The sequence below is a fragment of the Balaenoptera physalus genome (assembly GCF_965194825.1).
Source record: "Balaenoptera physalus genome assembly, chromosome: 5".
In the NCBI taxonomy this organism is placed as follows: Eukaryota; Metazoa; Chordata; class Mammalia; order Artiodactyla; family Balaenopteridae; genus Balaenoptera; species Balaenoptera physalus.
Window position 1 is genome coordinate 2,612,148 of NC_138884.1, and position 18,908 is coordinate 2,631,055.

Here is an 18,908-nt window from a genome sequence, read left to right on the forward strand (position 1 = left end):
AATCCCAAACTCCTAATTTATCCCTCCCCCCTCCAACTTTATTTTTTAGAACAGCTCTAGGTTTACAGAAAAATTAAGCAGATAGGACAGAGTTCCCATATACCCTGTCTCTCCTCTCTCGCAGTTCCCGTTAATAATATCTTGCATTAGTGTGGTACCTTTGATACAATGGATGAACCAATACTGAAACATTTTTATGAGCTAAACTCTGTAGTTTTCTTGTAATGCCTTTATCTGGTTTTATTATTAGGATAGTGCTGGCCTCATAGAATGAGTTAAGAAGTGTTTTTTTGTTTCTTTTTTCTGCAAGAGTATAGATAATTGGTATACATTTCTTGCCTAAATGTTGGTAGAATTCACCTGTGAACTTATCAAGGCCTGGTGCTTTCTGTTTTGAAAGCTTATTAATTTTTGATTCAATTTATTTAATATAAGCCTATGCAGACTGTGTGCTCCTCTTTAGATGACTTTTGTCACATTGTGTCTTTTTAGGGATTGGTCCATTTCATCTAGTTTATCAAGTGTGTGAGCATAGAGCTGTTTATAATATTCCTTTATTACCCTTTCAACATCCGTGGGATAAGTAGTGATGGCCTCGCTTTCATTTCTAATAATAGTAATTTGTACCTTTTTTTCTTCAGTTAGCCTAGCTAGAGATTTAGACATTTTATTGATCTTTTCAAATAAACAGCTGTTTCCTTTATTTTCTCTATTGTTCTGCTGTTTTCAATTTCATTGATTTCTACTCTAACTTTTTCTTTCTTCTGCTTACTTTGCATTTAATTTGCTCTTCTGTTTCTAGTCTCCTATAATGGGAAAATAGATTACTGATTTTAGATCTTTCTTTTCTAGTATATGTATTAAATACTATAAATTTCCTTCTATGCACTGTTTTCACTGCATCCTATAAGCTTGATAAGCAGTATTTTCATTTTCATTTTAGCTCAATATAAATTTTATTTTGAAAACTCTTCTTTGATCCCTTAGTTATTTAGAGGAGTGTCGTGTAATTTCCAATATTTGGGGATTTTCCAGCTATCTTTCTGTTATTTATTTCTAGTTTAATTCCATTGTGGTCTGAGAGCATACTTTGGGTGACACATATTCTTTTAAATGTGTTAAGATGTGTTGTACAGCCTAGAATGTGGCCTATTCTGGTTAACGTTTTATTTGAGCTTACTGAGCTTCTATGTGAGGTTAGTGTTTTATGTGTTGTCTCTTGTGATTGGATGAAATACACAACTGTCTTTTAGATCCAGATGATAATGGCGCTATTCAATTCAACTATATCCTCACTGATTTCATGCCTGCTGGATCTGTCCATTACCAATAGAGGGGTGCTGAAACTGCAAGTGTAATAGTGCATTTATGTCTCTTTCTCCCTGCAGTTTTATCTGGTTTTGCCTCATGTACTTTGATGCTCGGTTGTGAGGTTCGGACACAGGATTGTCGTGTCTTCCTGGTGAGTTGACCCTTTATCATTATGGATCCCTGAAAATTTCCTTGTTCTGAAGTCTTCTTTGTCTGAAATTAAAATGGCCATTCCAGCTTTCTTCTAATTAGTGTTAGCACTGTGTATCTTTCTCCGTTTTTAATCTGTGTTTTTATAATTAAAGTGGGTTTCTTGTAAGCAACATGTAATTGGGTCCTATATTTTATTCACTCTGTCAGTCTTTATCTTTTAATTGGTGTATTTAGATAATTCACATCTAAAGTGATTATTGATAGAGGTGGATTAATACGTACCATATACTTGTTTCTATTTGTTGCCCTTCTGCTTTGTTTTCTTTTTTTGTCTTCCCTCCCTTTTTCTGGTTTTCATCAGGGATTTATATGATTCTATTTTCTCTCCTCTCTTAGCCTATTAATTATACTTTTTAAAAGATTTTAAGGGTTGCCCTAGAATATGCAGTAAACATTTATAACTATTCTAAATCCACTTTCAAATAACACTGTACCTCTTCACAGGTAATGCAGGTTCTTTATAATAAACTATTCCCAGTTCCTCCCTCCCGTCCCTTATAACATTGCTGTCATTCATTTCACTTACCCATAAGCTATAATCACCCAACTTATGGTTGCTATTATTATTTTGAAGTTATCTATTAGATGAATTAAGAATAAAAAATAAGGTCTTATTTTTAATTTCATTTATTCCTTTTCTCATGTTCTTCCTTTCTTCATGTAGATCCAAGTTCCTGACTATATCATTTTTCTTCTCTATGAAGAACTTCTTTTAACGTTTCTTCCAAGGCAGGTCTACTCATGAAAAATCTCCTCAGTTTTTGTTGTCTGAGAAAGTCTATTTCCTCTCCACTTACAAAGGATAATTACACTGGATACAGAATTCTACATTGGTGGATTTTTCTTTCAGCACTATAAATACTTCATTCCACTCTTTTTGTTTGCATGGTTTCTGAAGAGAGAAGTCTGATGTAATTCTATTCTTGCTTTGCCATAGGTAAGGTATATTTTTTCTTCCACCTTCTTTCAATATTTTTTTTTTTGTCTGATATTCTGCAACTTGAATATGATACACCTACATGTAGATATTTTTGTATTTATCCTGTTTGGTGTTTTCTGAGCTTCTTGAGTCTCTGGTTTGGTACCTCCCATCAATTCTGGAAAATTCTCAGCCACTATTACTTCAAATAATTCTTCTCCTTCCTCTCTTTACTGTCTGGTATTCCCATTACTTATATTTTACACTTTTTTGTAATTTTTTCATAGTTCTCGAATATTGTTCCTTTTTCCAAAAAAAATCTTTTTTCTCTTTACACTTAAATTTGAGAAGTTTCTATTGACATATCTTCAAGCTCATGGGTTACTTCTCAGCTATGAAAAGCATTCTCCATTTTGCATTGTTTTTGTTTTCCAGCAGCTTCTTCTGATTCTTAGAGTTTTCATGTCTCTGCTTATATTACACATCTGTTCTTGCAAGTTGTAAACTTTCTCGAGTAGAGCTCTTATCATGTTAATTATTTTAAATACTTTAAATTCCCGGTCTGATCATTCCAAAACCTCTACCATATCAGAGTCTGGTTCTGATGCTTGCTTAATCTCTTCAGACTGTGTTTTTTCTTGCCTTTTAGCAGGCATTCTAATTCTTTACAAGCCACACATGATGTATCAGATAATAGGAGCTGAGGTAAGCAGGTCTTTAGTGTGAGGTTTTATGTTAACATGGCCAGGAGTCGGGCTGTGTTTACTGTTTGCTGTGTCAGAGGTTTCACTTTCCTTTAACATCCCTTGTTCTGTCTGCTCTCGTGTCTTTGGGTTTACTTAGAAACTCCTTTCTGAATGGTGTCTGTGTCCTGCAGCTCTCTCAGTTGTAATCCACTGTTACTGTACTGGAGAACTTTTAATACGATCGTAAGGTATTGGGAAGGAGAGGCATTCTATAATCTTATGATTAAATCTCCCTTTTTATCCGGCCGGAATCCCCAGGCTATGTCCTTCAGAATAGTTGTTCAGGCTTTTTCTTGTTGTGATGACAGGCATGACAACTTCCAGCACCTTCAAATGTCCAAGTGGGAACCAGCGGTTCTTTTTTCCCTCATGTGAGACAGGCTAGAAGAGGCACAAGTTATCTAATTGTTCTCCCTGGAGGTCAGATGGAGCTCTGATATTGAAGTTTCCCTTGCGGGCTAGCCTTTGTTTCAGGAAAAGGAAGCTTTGGGTATATTTCAGCATGAGTGCTTTTTCCCTCCCCTTGCCAGAGGCGAGAGAGAATTTTTCTCTGATCTTCACAGGAGAGCCTGTGGGGCTCCTGAAGGTAAAACTCCTGAAAGGGTGAGTGCTCCCCTGAGGCTGGGTCCTGCTCCCCCAGAGATTTCCATTCTCAATTAAGTCCACACTCCGTCTCCAGCTACTCAGATTCCTGCTTAAGTGTCCCCACCCATTACTGGCTCTTGTTCCTAGTCAGCTGGGATTGTCTGCATTCACCTATTTCTTCAGTCTTCAGGGAGGTGATTTGTCCTGAATTCTCTGGTAGATGTAAGTAGAATTGTTGATTTTCAGTTGGTTCAGCTTTTTTCTTGTTGTGATGGCAGCAGTGACAGTTTCTAAGATCTTCATACGTCAGAGTGGAAACCTGAAGTCCTAATAATAATATTTTATATCCATTATATCTTTTGACGACATGAAACGGTGCCAATGAAAAATTAGTCGATCCGAGAAAGAAATGGAAAATTTTATTCAAGCCAATTCTGAGGATTATAACTCAGAAAGAGCATCTCAGAAAGCTCTAAGAACTATTGTGCCCATTAGAAGTCAAGGCACAGTTATATAAGTTTCTTGAGACAGAGGGCTGTACATCAAATGACATGTTACTGGCAGTTTACATGATCCAGATCTAATCGGCATCGTGGGGGGTCCTGTGATCCCCTACAAGATCAGGAAGGAATGTTGTCTTTTAAGGAGTTGTCTTGTTAATGCTGGGAGAATGTTGCTCGTTGTGGTTGAGCAGGTATTCCTACAAATGGGGAAGGTCTGGTCGATGCATAAGGCAGATACACAATGCATAGTGCCGGGGAGAGGGGGCCAAAGGTCAGAGAAGGCTTTTTTATGTTTAAATTTTTCTTGTCTTGCCATTAAATACAAATTTTTATTTCACAAGTTACACAGATCTTATTATTGGCATTTAACCTACAAGAAAACTGAGGCTGAAGGAGATTAAATAACTTTCCCAAAGACAAAGGGCCAGTAGGTGAAGCTAATCCACATCTTCTAGACCCTGCCAAGACTCCTCCAACACAGACGTGTATGTTCAGTCATTAATGCACCTGAAACAGTGTGAAAGGAAAACTTCCGTGTAAGAGAGGATCGCCCACATTTCAGTTGTCTCTGTGGCCTGATTATAAAAAGCCCTGCCCTGGGATATTCTATAATAAATGTCCTCAAGCCTGGCTCAGACCCCAGCTCCCATTTAGATTTTAGGGGATTCACAACAGTGGGAGTCTCAGTTTCTCAGTATGAATCTGGAGCAAGAACTAACCACGTGATCATTCATTGAGGTCTCTTGCAATCACAAATGAAGCAGCACTAGGTTGTATTTAGGCTCCATATTTTTGGAAGAGAGAGTTTGTATATGTGTGTTATCTGTGGGTCTGTGGGTATGGATATGTGAAAGAGGAAGTTATGTCTTTACAACTTTTCTGAACTGCTAAATTAAGCCTCTCCCTTAAGTGAAAAGCCTTAGCTTCTTTAATTCTTTACATGATATGACACTTTACCTTCCCACCTGCTTAAATACACTATAGCTTATGAATGTGAATAATATTTAAAGCAGGACTTCCTTCCGGGATTTCCTTTGCCTTTGGATTGTCCTTATGTTTTCTCGTGGTAACTCCACAACCATTACCAACAGCTGAAATGTCTCAGTGTGCAATGTCACTTCCTCAGAGAGGCCTTCCTTGAACTCTTGGACAGGACAGAACCCAGTACTTCCTCTTTCTGAACCTACGTGTTCATATCTTTGTCCCTTGCTATTCTGGAATCTTCATGAGGGTGGATTCTGCATAAGTCACAGCTGCACCCCCAGGGCTGACAGTCTAGGATGGTGCTGTCCACTAGACCTTTCTGCAGGATAGAGATGTTCTATCATCTGCAAGTGATTGCTGAGCACTTGAGAAGTACAGGTGAACTACTGAATTTTTAATCCAAACTTAAATTTAAATAGCTGCTAGTGGCCACATATCAGACAGTGGAGGCCTAGAGCAACGTGTCTCAAAATCTAAATCAAGATGTCAGGAGTCTGCTTCTTGACCCATTCTCCAGGTAATTCTTACCAGCAGTAAAATGTCACAACTGTTGGTCTAGAATGGGATTCTCAATCCTGGCTGCATATTAGACTCACCTGGAGGAGGTGTTAAAAGAGAACGTGTCCCAGCCACGCCCCTAGAGATTCTATTTCAATTGGTCTGGTGTGGGGTGCAGGTATTAGTATTTAAAAAACGAAACAAGACAGAAACTCTCCCCTGGGGACTGTTACAGGCAGTCAGGCTTGAGCCTCTAGAAGATCTGTTCTCGGCCCTCAGAATAGACCAAATAAATATACAGATAAATGGTCTGGGGGAGTTTATAAAGGATTAGTGATTACAAGTGAAATCTGGTGATGTCGCAAGAGATAATTAGGGACATTAGTGGTTCAGATGAATTTCTTGACGTTCCATGAAAAAAAAAAAATTCAGCTTTAGATAATCTCTAACGACTGTGTGAAATTCCTTGTCCTTTTATCCATAAACGGTACAAATCATACCAAGCTCTGCGACATCTGGAGAGGGTGACACGCTCAGAGTTCCCTAAGCAATCATCTCTTAAGATACACAAAAGCCTCTCTAGTTTGCTGGTTGATTGACAGAGGGCCTGGTGACTTCACATGGAGTCACGTGACCGTCCGCTGCCCAGCATCTGGAAGAAGGTGTTTTCCAACCTGCCGCTCCGGGCAGGTCCCGGGTCTCCTTTGCTAAGCCCTCCCCCCTCCTCCCCCCCCGCCAGGTGCGTCGGTCACCGTCTCGGCGGTAAGGAACGGCGCCCGGACTAGCGCGGGGACGTGGGTGCCGGAGTCCCGCCCTCCCCTCCGGCAGGTGCACAGGTAAGGGTCCCGCAGGAAGTCCAGGCTGGCCGGGTGCCCGGCGCAGAGGCAATCAGGCGGGTGCAGGCTGGGCGCCGGCGTGGGGGAGGCGGCCGCGCGGGTGCAGAGCCCAGGGAATTTCAGCCCCGGCCCCGGGCGCGGCGAGGACCGCAACTCAAGGAAACCCGAGCAGCTTTGCAGGGGAGTGTCTGATAAATTTTCAAAACGTGCTCCTGATTCAAAAGAAAAAAAAAAAAAAAAAAAAAATCACGGCTCAGAATAAGTAGTTTCAAGCACTGCTAATTTTAGCCAAGACACCGGAGGAGCTTGCCAGGGGATTTGAGGAAATTAACACGAAACTAAAACCGAATCTTCGGTGAAGTGGAGCAAGGAATATTGATCAGCACATACTAAATGCTAACAAAAGGTCTCCAGAGAGAGCGGTTCACAGGAAAAAGCTTAAACTACTACGAGAGATTTAAGGGAGAAGTACTATTCAATGAAACAAAAGTACTAGAACAAAAATAAATGAATATAGTTTAACAATATATCAGCATATACTTAAACATGTGAAAACTACTTTAGTCTAAAGTATATTAAGTTAATTTAAATATTATTCAAAAGTAGTCTGAGCCTTGTTAACTCAACAGGTTTGCATTTTAAAAAACTGGGTCTAGAGTGTGCTGGAGTGATATTTTTTTCCTTTCCACAGAATTTCATTGATTTAGAATGAGGTAGATTCTTCCTTCAAGATAGTAAACATTGCCAACCCACAGTGAAATTAGATCACATGCTTTCTGAAATGTACCAGAGGGGCATGCAATAAACTTCATTTATCTGCAGGTAATAACTAAGTAACACTGGTTAATGTTCACTCAGCAGTCAAAATGCAGTGTATGCGCCGTGATTAGCACGCCAGATTATTCTTTCAAGGAAACCTGAGAGGTTTAGGGTTGTCAGTATTCTTCAGTAGACACATCGTTTTGCTCATGTTGCTATTTTTTTAAGGGTAGGCATTCTCTTCGCAATGTGCTTATAAAGGGAATTTTTCGCTTAGCTGATTTTAGTTAAAATGGAAACAAAATTAGTTTCTTAGCTGAACTTAATCATGTGTCCTCAGTCGTGTGATATCCTTCCTGGATACCTCCTGCTCCTCTGACCTATTGCAGCTCTGGTATTTTAGCAACAATCCACCAGCTTGACCCTTGAGCAAAACCCATGGAAGCCATTGATGGAAGCCACAGGGCTGAAACTTTCTTTGCATCTAATAGTAAGACTATTATTATTTTTATTGAAGTAGTGTTACTGTGTCAGTGTTTAAATGTCTTAGCATCTCTTCCTCAACTATGGTCCCATGGAGGATATTGTCTTAACAGCATTTTGTCTTATTTTAAGAAAACACACAAAATTTTAAATAGATATCTTTTTTGCTAAAATTTATTCATCAATTTGAAGTTATTCCTGTTTTGGGTTAAACTATGTTTAATAATACCAAAGAAGATATATTGTAGGTAGTTGTATATTTGATAATTCTCTGCAAAGAACACATAAGGAACAATACGTGAAAAAAAAAAATGAAACACCTTAAATGTAAAAATTTATCATTGTAAAATAAAATAATAAGGAAAGGTAATTTCAGATGTACTTTGTTCAATACATATCCACAAGAGGTTATCACTATAATATTAAATTTGGGGGAAAAAAACCACTGGATTATTTTAAATTCCATTCCAGAAGATTTATATAGAGAAGTGAATGAATCAAAAGGTCAATGTGCAAAATGATTTCAAAATGGTATTGTGGCATGACTCTGGTTACCTCCTGTGTTAAAAATGACTGTTATTTTTTTCTCATGTAGCTTGTACAACTAAAAAAGTGAATTATGTTCAACACCCTTTTCCAAATGTTATCTTATGAAAAATGTCTGGTTCTTAGCTATTTGGGTTTTGGTCCTTTAGGAAACTAGAACTTTTTAATAAGCTTAGCAGTGTTGCCCAGTAGAATTTTCTGCAATGATAGGCATGTTCTACATATAATCTGCTCTGTCCAGTATGGTAGCTGCTGATTATATGTGGCCATTGAGCACTTGAAATGTAGTTAACTTAGCTAAAGAACTGAGTTTTTTTCTTTTACTAAATTTTAATTGATTTTAATGAAAATTTAGTTACCCATATATGACCAGTGGCTACCGGATTGCACAGATATCTGACTAGCTGCTCGCCTTTGTTCTGCTAGCTGGTTGATAGTATTGCGCAAGACAGCTGCTGACCTTGTACTGTCGGGGAGTCCTGAAGGTATTTTTCAAGAGCCTTAATCTGGAAGGGATTTAAGAGATATGTTTTTTTCATTTCATTTATTGATGACATTTATTGCTTTGTTTTCATATTACGAGCAATACATGTTCACTGCAGACTACCAGAAGCACATAAAAGCATAACGTAAAAAATTTGCAATCTCCCATAATCGCCACCCTCCAGAGATAACTATTTTAGCATTTTGACACATTTCCTTCCAGTGTCTACCTATTTTTTTTTTCAATTGAGGTATAGTTGACCTACATCACTCTGTTATTTCCAGGTGCACAATACAGTGACTCGATATTTCTATGCATTACAAAATGATCCCTGTGATAAGTCTAGTTACCATCTGTCACCATACAAAGTTACTACAATATAATTAACAATTTTCCCCATACTGTACATTTCATCTTTATCCCTGGGACTCATTTATTTTGTAACTGGAAGTTTGTCCCTCTTAACTCCCTCACCTATTTCACTCACCCCCAGACCGTGTTCCCCTCTGGTGACCACCTATTTGTTCTCTGTATCTATGAGTCTGTTCTTTGTTATGTTTGTTCCTTTGTTTTGTTTTTCAGAGTCCACATATTAATGAAATTATACAGTATTTATTTTTCTCCATATGATTTATGTCACTTAGCATAGTACCTTCTAGGTCCATCCATGTTTTCACAAATGGCAAGATTTCCTTATTTTTATGGCTGAGTAGTATTCTATGTTGTGTGTGTGTGTGTATGTGTGTGTGTGTATGTATATATATATATATATATATATATATATATATATATATATATATATATATATCACATCTTCTTTATCCATTCATCTGTTGCTGGGCACTTAGGATGCTTCCATATCTTGACTGTTGTAAATAATGTAATGAATAGAGGTGTGCATATATCATTTTGAATCAGTGTTTCAGTTTTTCTTCAGAATGATACCAAGAAGTGGATTTTCTGGATGGTACGGCAGTTCTATCTTTAGTTTTTTTGAGAAACCTCCATACTGTTCTCCATAGTGGCTGCACCAATTTACATTCGCACCAACTGTGTAGGAGAGTTCCCTTTCTCCATACCCTCTCCAGCATTTGTGATTTGTAGACTTTTTGATGATGGCCGTTCTGACAGGTGTGAGGTGATATATCATTGTGGTTTGATTTGCATTTCTCTGATGATTAGTGCTGTTGAGAATCTTTCCATGTATCTGTTGGGCAAGGGTGTGTTTTTTGGAAAAATATCTATTCACATCCTCTGCCCATTTTTTAATTAGGTTATTTGTTTTTTGATATTGAGTTTTATGAGTCCTTTGTATATTTTGGATATTAACCTATTATGAGGTATATCATTTGCAAATATCTTCTCTGATTTAGTAGGCAGCCTTTTCATTTGATTGGTAGTTCCCATGCTGTGCAAAAGCTTCTAAGTTAGAGTAGTCCCATTTGTTTTTGTTTTTTAAAGATTATTTATTTATCTATTTATTTGTGGCTGCATTGGGTCTTCGTTGCTGTGCGCAGGCTTTCTCTTTTTGCGGCGAGCAGGGGCTATTCTTCGTTGTGGTGTGCAGGCTTCTCATTGAGGTGGTTTCTCTTGTTATGGAGCACGGGCTCTAGGTGCACAGGCTTCAGTAGTTGTGGCTCGTGGGTTCTAGAGCGCAGGCTCAGTAGTTGTGGCGCACGGGCTTAGTTGCTCCGCGGCATGTGGGATCTTCCCGGACCAGGGCTCGAACCTCTGTCCCCTATGTTAACAGGCGGATTCTTAACCACTGCACCACCAGGGAAGTCCACCATTTGTTTTTTAATTTTGCTTTTGTTTCCCTTGTCTGCAGAGACAGATTCAAAAAAATATTGCTGAGGCCAGTGTCAAAGAGTGAACAGCCTATGTTTTCTTCTAGGAATCTTATGGTTTCAGGCCTCACATTTAAGTCCTTAATCCATTTTGAGTTTGTTTTTGTACGTGGTGTGAGAAAGCAGTCCAGTTTGACTCTTTTTCATGGAGCTGTCCAGTTTACCCAACACCGTTTATCAAAGAGGCTTTTTCCCCATTGCATATTCTTGCTTCCTTTGTCATAGATTGATTGACCATATGTGTGTAGGTTTATTTCTGGGCTCTCTATTCTTTTCCATTGATCTATGTTTCTGTTTTTGTGCCAGTACCATATTGTTTTGACTACTGTAGCTTAGAAGTATGCAATCAGGGAGCATGGTAACTCAAGCTTTTTTCTTCTTTCTCAAGATTGTTTTGTCTATTTGGGGTCTTTTGAGTTTCCATACAAATTTTAGAATTATTTGTTCTAGTTCTGTGAAAAATGCCATTGCTGTTTTGATGGGAATTGCAGGAAACCTGTAGATTGCCTTGGGTAGTATGGTCATTTTAACGATATTAATTCTTTTGATCTATGAGCATGGTATAGTTTTCCACTTGTTTGTATCATCTTCAATTTCATCAGTGTCTTGTTTTCCAAGTTCAGGTCTTTTACCTCCTTGGTTAGATTTATTCCTAGATATTTTATTCTTTTTGATGCTATTGTAAATGGGATTGTCTTATTAATTTCTCTCTCTGATAGTTCATTCTTAGTGTACAGAAATACAACAGATTTTGTATATTAATTTTGTATCCTGCAACGTCACTGAATTCATTTACTAGTTCTAATGATTTTTTGATTCATTTTTAGGATTTTCTATATATAGTATCCTGGCATCTGCAAACAGTGACAGTTTTACTTCTTTCTTTCCTATTTGAATTCTTCTTATTTCTTTTTTTGTCCACATTGCCATGGCTAGGACTTCCAATACTGTGTTCAGTAAGAGTGATGAGAGTGGACATCCTTGTCTTGTTCCTGATCTTAGAGGAAATGCTTTCAGCTTTTCACCATTGCGTATGATTTTTGCTGTGGGTTTGTCATCTATGGCCTTTATTATGTTGAGGTAGGTTCCCTCTCTATCCACTTTGTTGAGAGTTTTTACCATAAATGGATATTAAATTTTGTCAGAAGTTTTTTCTGCATCTGTTGAGATGATTATATGGTTTTTATTTTTCAATTTGTTATGTGGTGTATCACACTGATTGATATGCAGATATTGAAATATCCCTGCATCCCTGGAATAAATCCTACTTGATCAGGGTATGTGATCCTTTTAACGTGTTGTTGAATTCGGTTTGCTAATATTTTGTTGAGTATTTTTGCATCTGTGTTCATCAGGGATGTTAGCCTCTAATTTTCTTTTTTTGTGGTGTCTTTGTCTGGTTTTGAAATCAAAGTGATGCTGACCTCGTAGAAAGAGTATAGAGCATTCCTTGTTCTGCAATTTTTTGGAATAGTTTGAGAAGGATAAGCATTAATTCTTTTTAAATGTTTGGTAGAATTCACCTGTGAAGCCATCTGGTCCTGGATTTTTGTTTGTTGGAATTTTTTTTTAACTGAGTAAATTTCATTTTCATAATTGGTCTGTTCATATTTTCTATTTCTTTTTGATTCAATCTTGGGATATTGTACATTTCTAGAAATTTGTCTATTTCTTCTAATTTGTTTATTTTATTGGTATATAATTGCTTGTAGTAATATCTTATGATCCTTTGTATTTCTGTGGTATCAGTTATAACTACTGTTTCATTTCTGATTAATTTATTTGGACCTTTTTTTCGTGATGAATCTGACTAAAGGTTTATCGATTTTGTTTATCTTTTCAAAGAACAAGCTCTTAGTTTCAGTGATCAAATCTTAGTTTGATTGTTTTTTTTTTTTAGTCTCTGTTTCATTTATTTCTGCTCTGATATTTATGATTTCTTTCCTTATACTAACTTGGGGTTTTGTTTTTTATTCTTTTTCTAGTTCCCTTAGGTTTAAGGTTAGGTTGTTTATTTGAGATTTTTCTTGTTTCCTGAGGTAAGTTTGTATTGCTATAAACTTCCCTTTTAGACCTGCTTTTGCTATATCCCATAGATTTTGGATCTGTGTGTTTTAATTTTCACTGGTCTCCAGGTATGTTTTGATTTCCTCTTAATTTCTTCAGTGACCTATTCGTTGTTTAGTAACATATTGTTTAGCTTCCAGGTGTTAGTGTTTTTTGCAATTTTTTACTTGTAGTTGATTTCTACAATCTCAGAGCATTGTGGTTGGAAAAGATACTTGATATGATTTTAGTTTTTTAAATTTAATGTGATTTATTTTGTGGCCCAGCATGTGATCTATCCTGGAGAATGCTCCATTGCACACTTGAAAAGAATGTGTATTCTGCTGCTTTTGGATGGAATGGTCTATAAACATCTCTCCATTTATCTATTTATCTAAATCCATCTTACCTAATGTGCCATTTAAAGCTTGTGTTTCCTCATTGATTTTCTGTCTGGATGATCTGCTGATTGATGTAAGTGGAGTGTTAAAGTCCCTTCCCATGTATTTAGGTGCTCCTGTGTTGGATGCATATGTATTTACACCCAATATCTTCTTGTTGTATTGACCCATTTATCAATCTGTAATGTCTGTCTTTGTCTCTTGTTACAGTCTTTATTTTAAAGCCTATTGTATCTGATTTGAGTATTGCTACTCCAGCTTTCTTTTGACCTCCATTTGCATGGAATTCCTTTTTCCATCCCCTCACATTCAGTCTGGGTGTGGCTTAAGATCAGAAGTGAGTTTTTAGTAGACAGCATATAGATGGGTCTTGTTTTTTTAATCCATTCAGCCACTCTGTGTCTTTTGATTGGAGCATTTAGTCCATTTACATTTAAAGTAATTGATGATTAGGTATGTACTTATTACCATTTTAAAAATTGTTTTGGGATTGTTTTTCAGTTCTTTTTTGCTCCTTTTTTTTTTCTTTTGCTCTCTTCCCTTGTGATTTGATGACTACCTTTAGTATTATGTTTAAATTCCTTTCTATTTTTTTTTGTGTGTGCATCTATTATAGATTTTTGGTTTGTGGTAACCATGAAATTTATATATAGCAACATATATATATATATATATATATATATATATATATATATATATGTGTGATTTTTTTAAGTTGATGATCTCTCAACTTTGAATACATTTTAATAACCCTGCATTTTAATCCCCACCAGATGTTTAATGTTTTTGACATCATCAAGCTTTTTCTGCATCTTTTGAGATGATCATATGGTTTTTATTCTTCAGTTTGTTAGTATGGTGTATCAGCTATTATTTTTTTAAATATGTTTTCTGCCCCTTTTCTCTCCTTCTCATTCCTACACCCCTTCATGTGAATGCTAGTATGTTTGATGTTGTGCCAGGGGTCTCTTAAGCTATCCTTATTTTTTTTAATTCTTTTTTCTGTTTGGCTTGGGTGATTCCCACTCTTTTGTCTTCCAGTTTGATGATCCCTTCCTCTATATCATCTAATCTACTGTTATTTTTTTCTAGTGTTTTTTTTTATTTCAGTTACTGTGTTCTTCACCTCTCTTTTGTTCTTCTTTGTATTTTCTAACTCATTGTTAAAATTCTCACTGTTTCATCCATTCTTTCCCCAAGTTCGTTGAGCATCTCTCTGATCATTACCTAAACTCTTTATTGGGTAAATTGCTTATCTTCACTTCACTTAGCATTTCTTGTGGAGTTTTATCTTGTTTTTTCATTTTGAAAATATTCCTTTGTCACCTCATTTTTCTGGTTCTTTGTTTTTGTTCTTCTCTGTATTAGATAGGCTGGTTATATCTTCTGATCTTGGAGAAGTGGCCTTAAGTAGTAGACATCCTATTCATCCCAGCAGCACACTCCCCCCTGGTCACCAGAGATGTATTCTCTAGGGGTGCTTCTTGTATGGGCTGCATGAGCCCTTTTGCTGTGTTAGGGCCAACTACTGTGGGTACACTGGTAGGTGTGCCTGGCCCTCAGCCCAGTTGATTGCCAGACCCTGCCTAGTGCAGAGGCTGCTGGCCACTGGTGGAAGGGACCAAGTCCCAGCATGGCTGGCTGTGGGGACCATGTTGTCCCAAGGCTGGTGCCCACTCACTGGTTGGTGAGGCCAGCTCCTGAGGCAGCTGGCTGAAGTGCACCAGGGGGTCATGTGTCTAGTGCCAGCCCAGTGTGGAAACAGAGACTCCACTCTTAAAGAGAGAATGCAAAATCTCACATGCTGTACTAGTGGTCTAGCACTAGTTCCATGACCCCCTAACGCAGAATCAAGTCCTGCAAGCCAGGGGTTCCTGGAGCTAGTCTTGGCCTGCTGATAGGCAGGACCAGGTTCTGAGCATACTGGGGACTAGTGGGGGGCTACCTATGGCTTCTGCTGGCTTGCTAGTGGGTTGGGCTAGTCTCTGCATTGCTGGCTGCTTAGCCTTGGGCATCACAGGACTGATGACAACTGGCCTTTGGGCGAGGCCAGATTCCAGTGCCAATAGGCTAGTGGGAGGACTTCAAAATGGTGCTTGCTAGCACCAGTGTCCTAGTGGCAGCATGAGCTCCTGAAAATGGCTGTTGCCAACATCTGTGACCCCAGGGTGAGAATTGCTTGCCTCCTGCCTCTCCAGGCAACTCTCTAAGATCAGCAAGGGGTCTGACCCAGGCTCCTTTCATATTACTGCCTCTGCCCTGGGTCTTGGAGCATGTGAGATTTTGTGTGCACCCTCTAAGAGCAGAGGCTCTGTTTCCTACAGCCCTCTGGTTTTCCCAAATGCAAGTCTCGCTGGCCTTCAAAGCTAGAAGTTCTGGGGACTCATCTCTGTGCAGGATCCCCGGTCTGGGGAGCCCAATGTGGGGCTTAGACCCCTTGCTCCTTGGGGAAATCTCTGCAATTGTGATTATCCTACTGTTTGTGGTCACCTACCCATGGGTGTGGGTCTCGACTCTACTGTGTCTTCACCCCTCCTCCCATCCCCTTGTGGTTCCTTCTTTATATCTTTAGTTGTAGAAGATCTTTTCTGCTAGCCTTCAGGTCATTTTCACCAATAGTTTCTTTGTAAATAGTTGTGATTTTGGAAGGAGGTGGGCTCTGGGTCTTCCTTCTCCACCATCTTGGCCACCTTCAAGAGATTGTTAAAGAGATCTTTAGGAGATTCTTCTATCTGTTCAGTTTTTTAAAAAGTCACAAATATAATTTCATGAACTATTTAAACTAATACACACCGAGGTGGTGCTACTGTTGAAGAAAAGGGCCTTTAGCTCTAGGGGATCCTGAGTATGTAGCAACAATACAATTAAATGTGCCCTTAAGCTCGTGTTAAATAGTAGAACAGCTTGTGCGCAGAAGGCACTGATAGTTCGCAAAGTCTTCACCCGTGCTCTGTCATTTACTTGTCACAACAACCAATTGAACTGAACAGGATCCTGGTACACAAATCTTCATTATACAATCTACATACACAGAAGAATTTCTTTACAATATCATACAAATTGTATCCAGGTCTTGGAAGAAGTTAGGTTTTCAAGCTCTGAAGACAAATTTTGCTTGTTTTTCTGTTTGTTTTGTAGGTCAGTGATCAAAAAATATTTGTTGACAAAACAAATGAAAAAATGAATGAATGAACATGGGGTGTGAATGTAATACATCATTTCATAATGTCCTAACTTTTTATCTGGAAGAAGGACTCTTACCATACTTTTCAAAAACTCAATAAGTATCATGTATTGATCACAGTTTGCTCACAGATTCACAACTTTTTAATTGTTTCATTTTTATTCCTTTCATTTCAGAAGCTCTTGAAAAGTACAACAAGTTGAAAGTGAACCAGCTTGCTCTCGGGCAGGACCAGAGCCATGAGCAATAACGGAACAGACCTCACCACTGGTTTCATCTCCTCTATTGCAGCCATCCTTTTGTTTGGCTCAAACTTTGTACCACTTAAAAAATATGAGACTGGCGATGGTAGTTATGTTTCCTTCATTGTTAGTCTTAAATTAATTTTAAATGTGAAGTTCACTTTTTCGGTCTTTTATAAATGATGGCTATAAAAATGAATTTTGCTGTACCTGAAGCCAAACGAATAGAGCTTAAAAAAAATCATCTGACAATGCCTATGCCACAGGTTATCTGACTGCTAGTCAGTATAGGATAACCTTAAGATTGTGTTTCATCATAAAGCCAGGATGGGGAAAGCTTTTTAGCCATGTCTGTTATGTTTAGAAAAGAAGGACGTTAGCTCTACTGATAACACTTGTTTTGCAAACACAAATTGCCAACACAATTGATATAATAGAAAACAATTTGCACATCACACGAAATTTGTGTTTGCCTATGAGCAATTTTGACTCTGACAAACATTAGGTGAACACAGAAAACTGCACCCAGATGAACAAAGATGCACAGTAATGCACAAAATATGCTCACACACACCCCTTCACACAACCACCAGGTCTGTTACACCACACCCATACACATCTGGTGTTCAAACCCTCATTCACCACCTTCCCAATAATTCACAAGCTACAACACTTCTGACATCCATTTGCATAAGCCAACTTCAGATCTTTGTTAAGGTAAAGTTCCATATTTATTGCAGCATTTGTGAATGTCTTAACCACTTAACCAGTGTAAAACTGCACTACCAGTTTTTTAGGCTCCTATCTTTTCTTAAAAAGTTGTTGATGAAGTTTCTGAGTGTTGTGTCCTTAGCCCCATTTTCCCCCTAAGCTCTGCAGGTTTTATCACATGACTTTACACAGTGCGGTGATGTTTAGGAACACACGTCGCATTATGGTAGAACTGACTGTAATGTGAATTTTAGGGAAGGAGAAGCAGTAGTTGTTTTTATCTACCTGCCTTTCCTGTTAAAGCCAGGAGGAGGAATTGGGGTTGTTATGGTGAAAGCCTGGTGGGAAGCATTGTGTTTTCACTCCAATTATGTCTTTTTTTTTTCAACTTTATCTCAGGCTTTTTTCTTATGTCTTTATACCACTAAGACAATAGAGTTACAAATCTTTTCCCTCCAGAGCCTTTCTTCTTCTTCCCTTTGGAGTTAGAACAGGAATGAAAAGTACTAAAAAAATAATAAAAAACATACTAAGGGGTAGAGGACCTGACTTTTGAGTGTTCTACAAGAACTGTGTGATCCCAGACAAACCTTATCTGCACTTTTGTTCTGTTTCTCATTTGTAAAATGAAGTTCCCTTTCATCTCTGTGTTCTTACTTTTTTTGTCTTAGAGGTTAACAACCTTTTTTTCTCTCCTCCACCGTGAGATTGAATAGAAATAGTCAAAATTTTCCAATAGAGTCAAAAGTGCTACCCTGAGTTATAACTACCTTAGTATTTTTTCCAATGTCGATGTTTTCTGTATCCTTTTAATCCCTAAACCCTCTTTCTAAGCCTCAGAAAAGTACAGATCCACCTCTATCACCATGTGACCTTCATATAACTGGCAGATGGTAGCCCAGAGCATAGGAAGGGGAGTAGCCCTGACCTAGAAGGCTAATTCTCAGGTCTGGAATGTCTGACTCATTGCAGACACTCAACTCCAAGTGCATGAGACCTACATATGGCCATAAAGGACTTTATGTTTATCCCAAAGTGGCGCATATGATCCCCAAAGGTTTAAATTACTATCATGCTATTGTGAAGTTCTTAATGCCATGTCTTTGGTGAGGAATGGCACTAAGTATAGCATCTGAATAAAAATATATGGTCTTGGTCTTGCCAACATTCTTTGGTAGAAAACTTTTGATCCCTGTTAAGCAGGAATGCACAGTGTAGAGCAAGTTTGGAGTCAAGTTAAGTTTAAATTCCAATTTTACAAACTGTTAGCTATTTGGACAAGTTGCTTCATCTCAGATTCATTTTCTCTCTTTGAATTAGCGTTAATTATGATGCATAGTAGTTACAAGAAATATAATAAACATGTAAAGTGCCTGGCATATAGGCATGCAATAAATTGTGACCATTACTGTAATAATTCATTGATATTCCTAAGCACTAATTTGATCAGTTTGAACCAATGACACCAATTTTTTTTTATTTCCAGGAATGTTTCTCCAGTGGGTACTTTGTGCTGCCATATGGTTGGTTGCCTTGGTGGTCAATCTGATATTACATTGCCCTAAGTTTTGGCCTTTTGCAATGGTTGGGGGCTGCATTTGGGCAACAGG

The 18,908-nt window shown here is 38.0% G+C and overlaps 1 protein-coding gene across 6 annotated transcripts in view; it reads left to right on the plus strand.

Moving 5' to 3' along the window:
• The first annotated feature begins 213 nt into the window (after positions 1 to 213).
• The window catches only part of TMEM144 (transmembrane protein 144), a 51,319-nt gene continuing 32,624 nt past the window's right edge, over positions 214 to 18,908 (plus strand). For 3 of the 6 annotated variants that reach the window (XM_082461835.1, XM_082461840.1, XM_082461839.1), the window contains exons 1-3: positions 214 to 6,595; positions 16,522 to 16,693; positions 18,785 to 18,907. In XM_082461835.1, coding sequence (XP_082317961.1) covers positions 16,585 to 16,693; positions 18,785 to 18,907 — 232 coding nt within the window. In that variant the 5' untranslated portion in view covers positions 214 to 6,595; positions 16,522 to 16,584. Of the gene's footprint in view, positions 6,596 to 7,757; positions 7,845 to 16,521; positions 16,694 to 18,784; position 18,908 lie in introns of all 6 variants that reach the window. The other 3 variants (XM_082461836.1, XM_082461837.1, XM_082461838.1) reach the window with 3 other exon arrangements.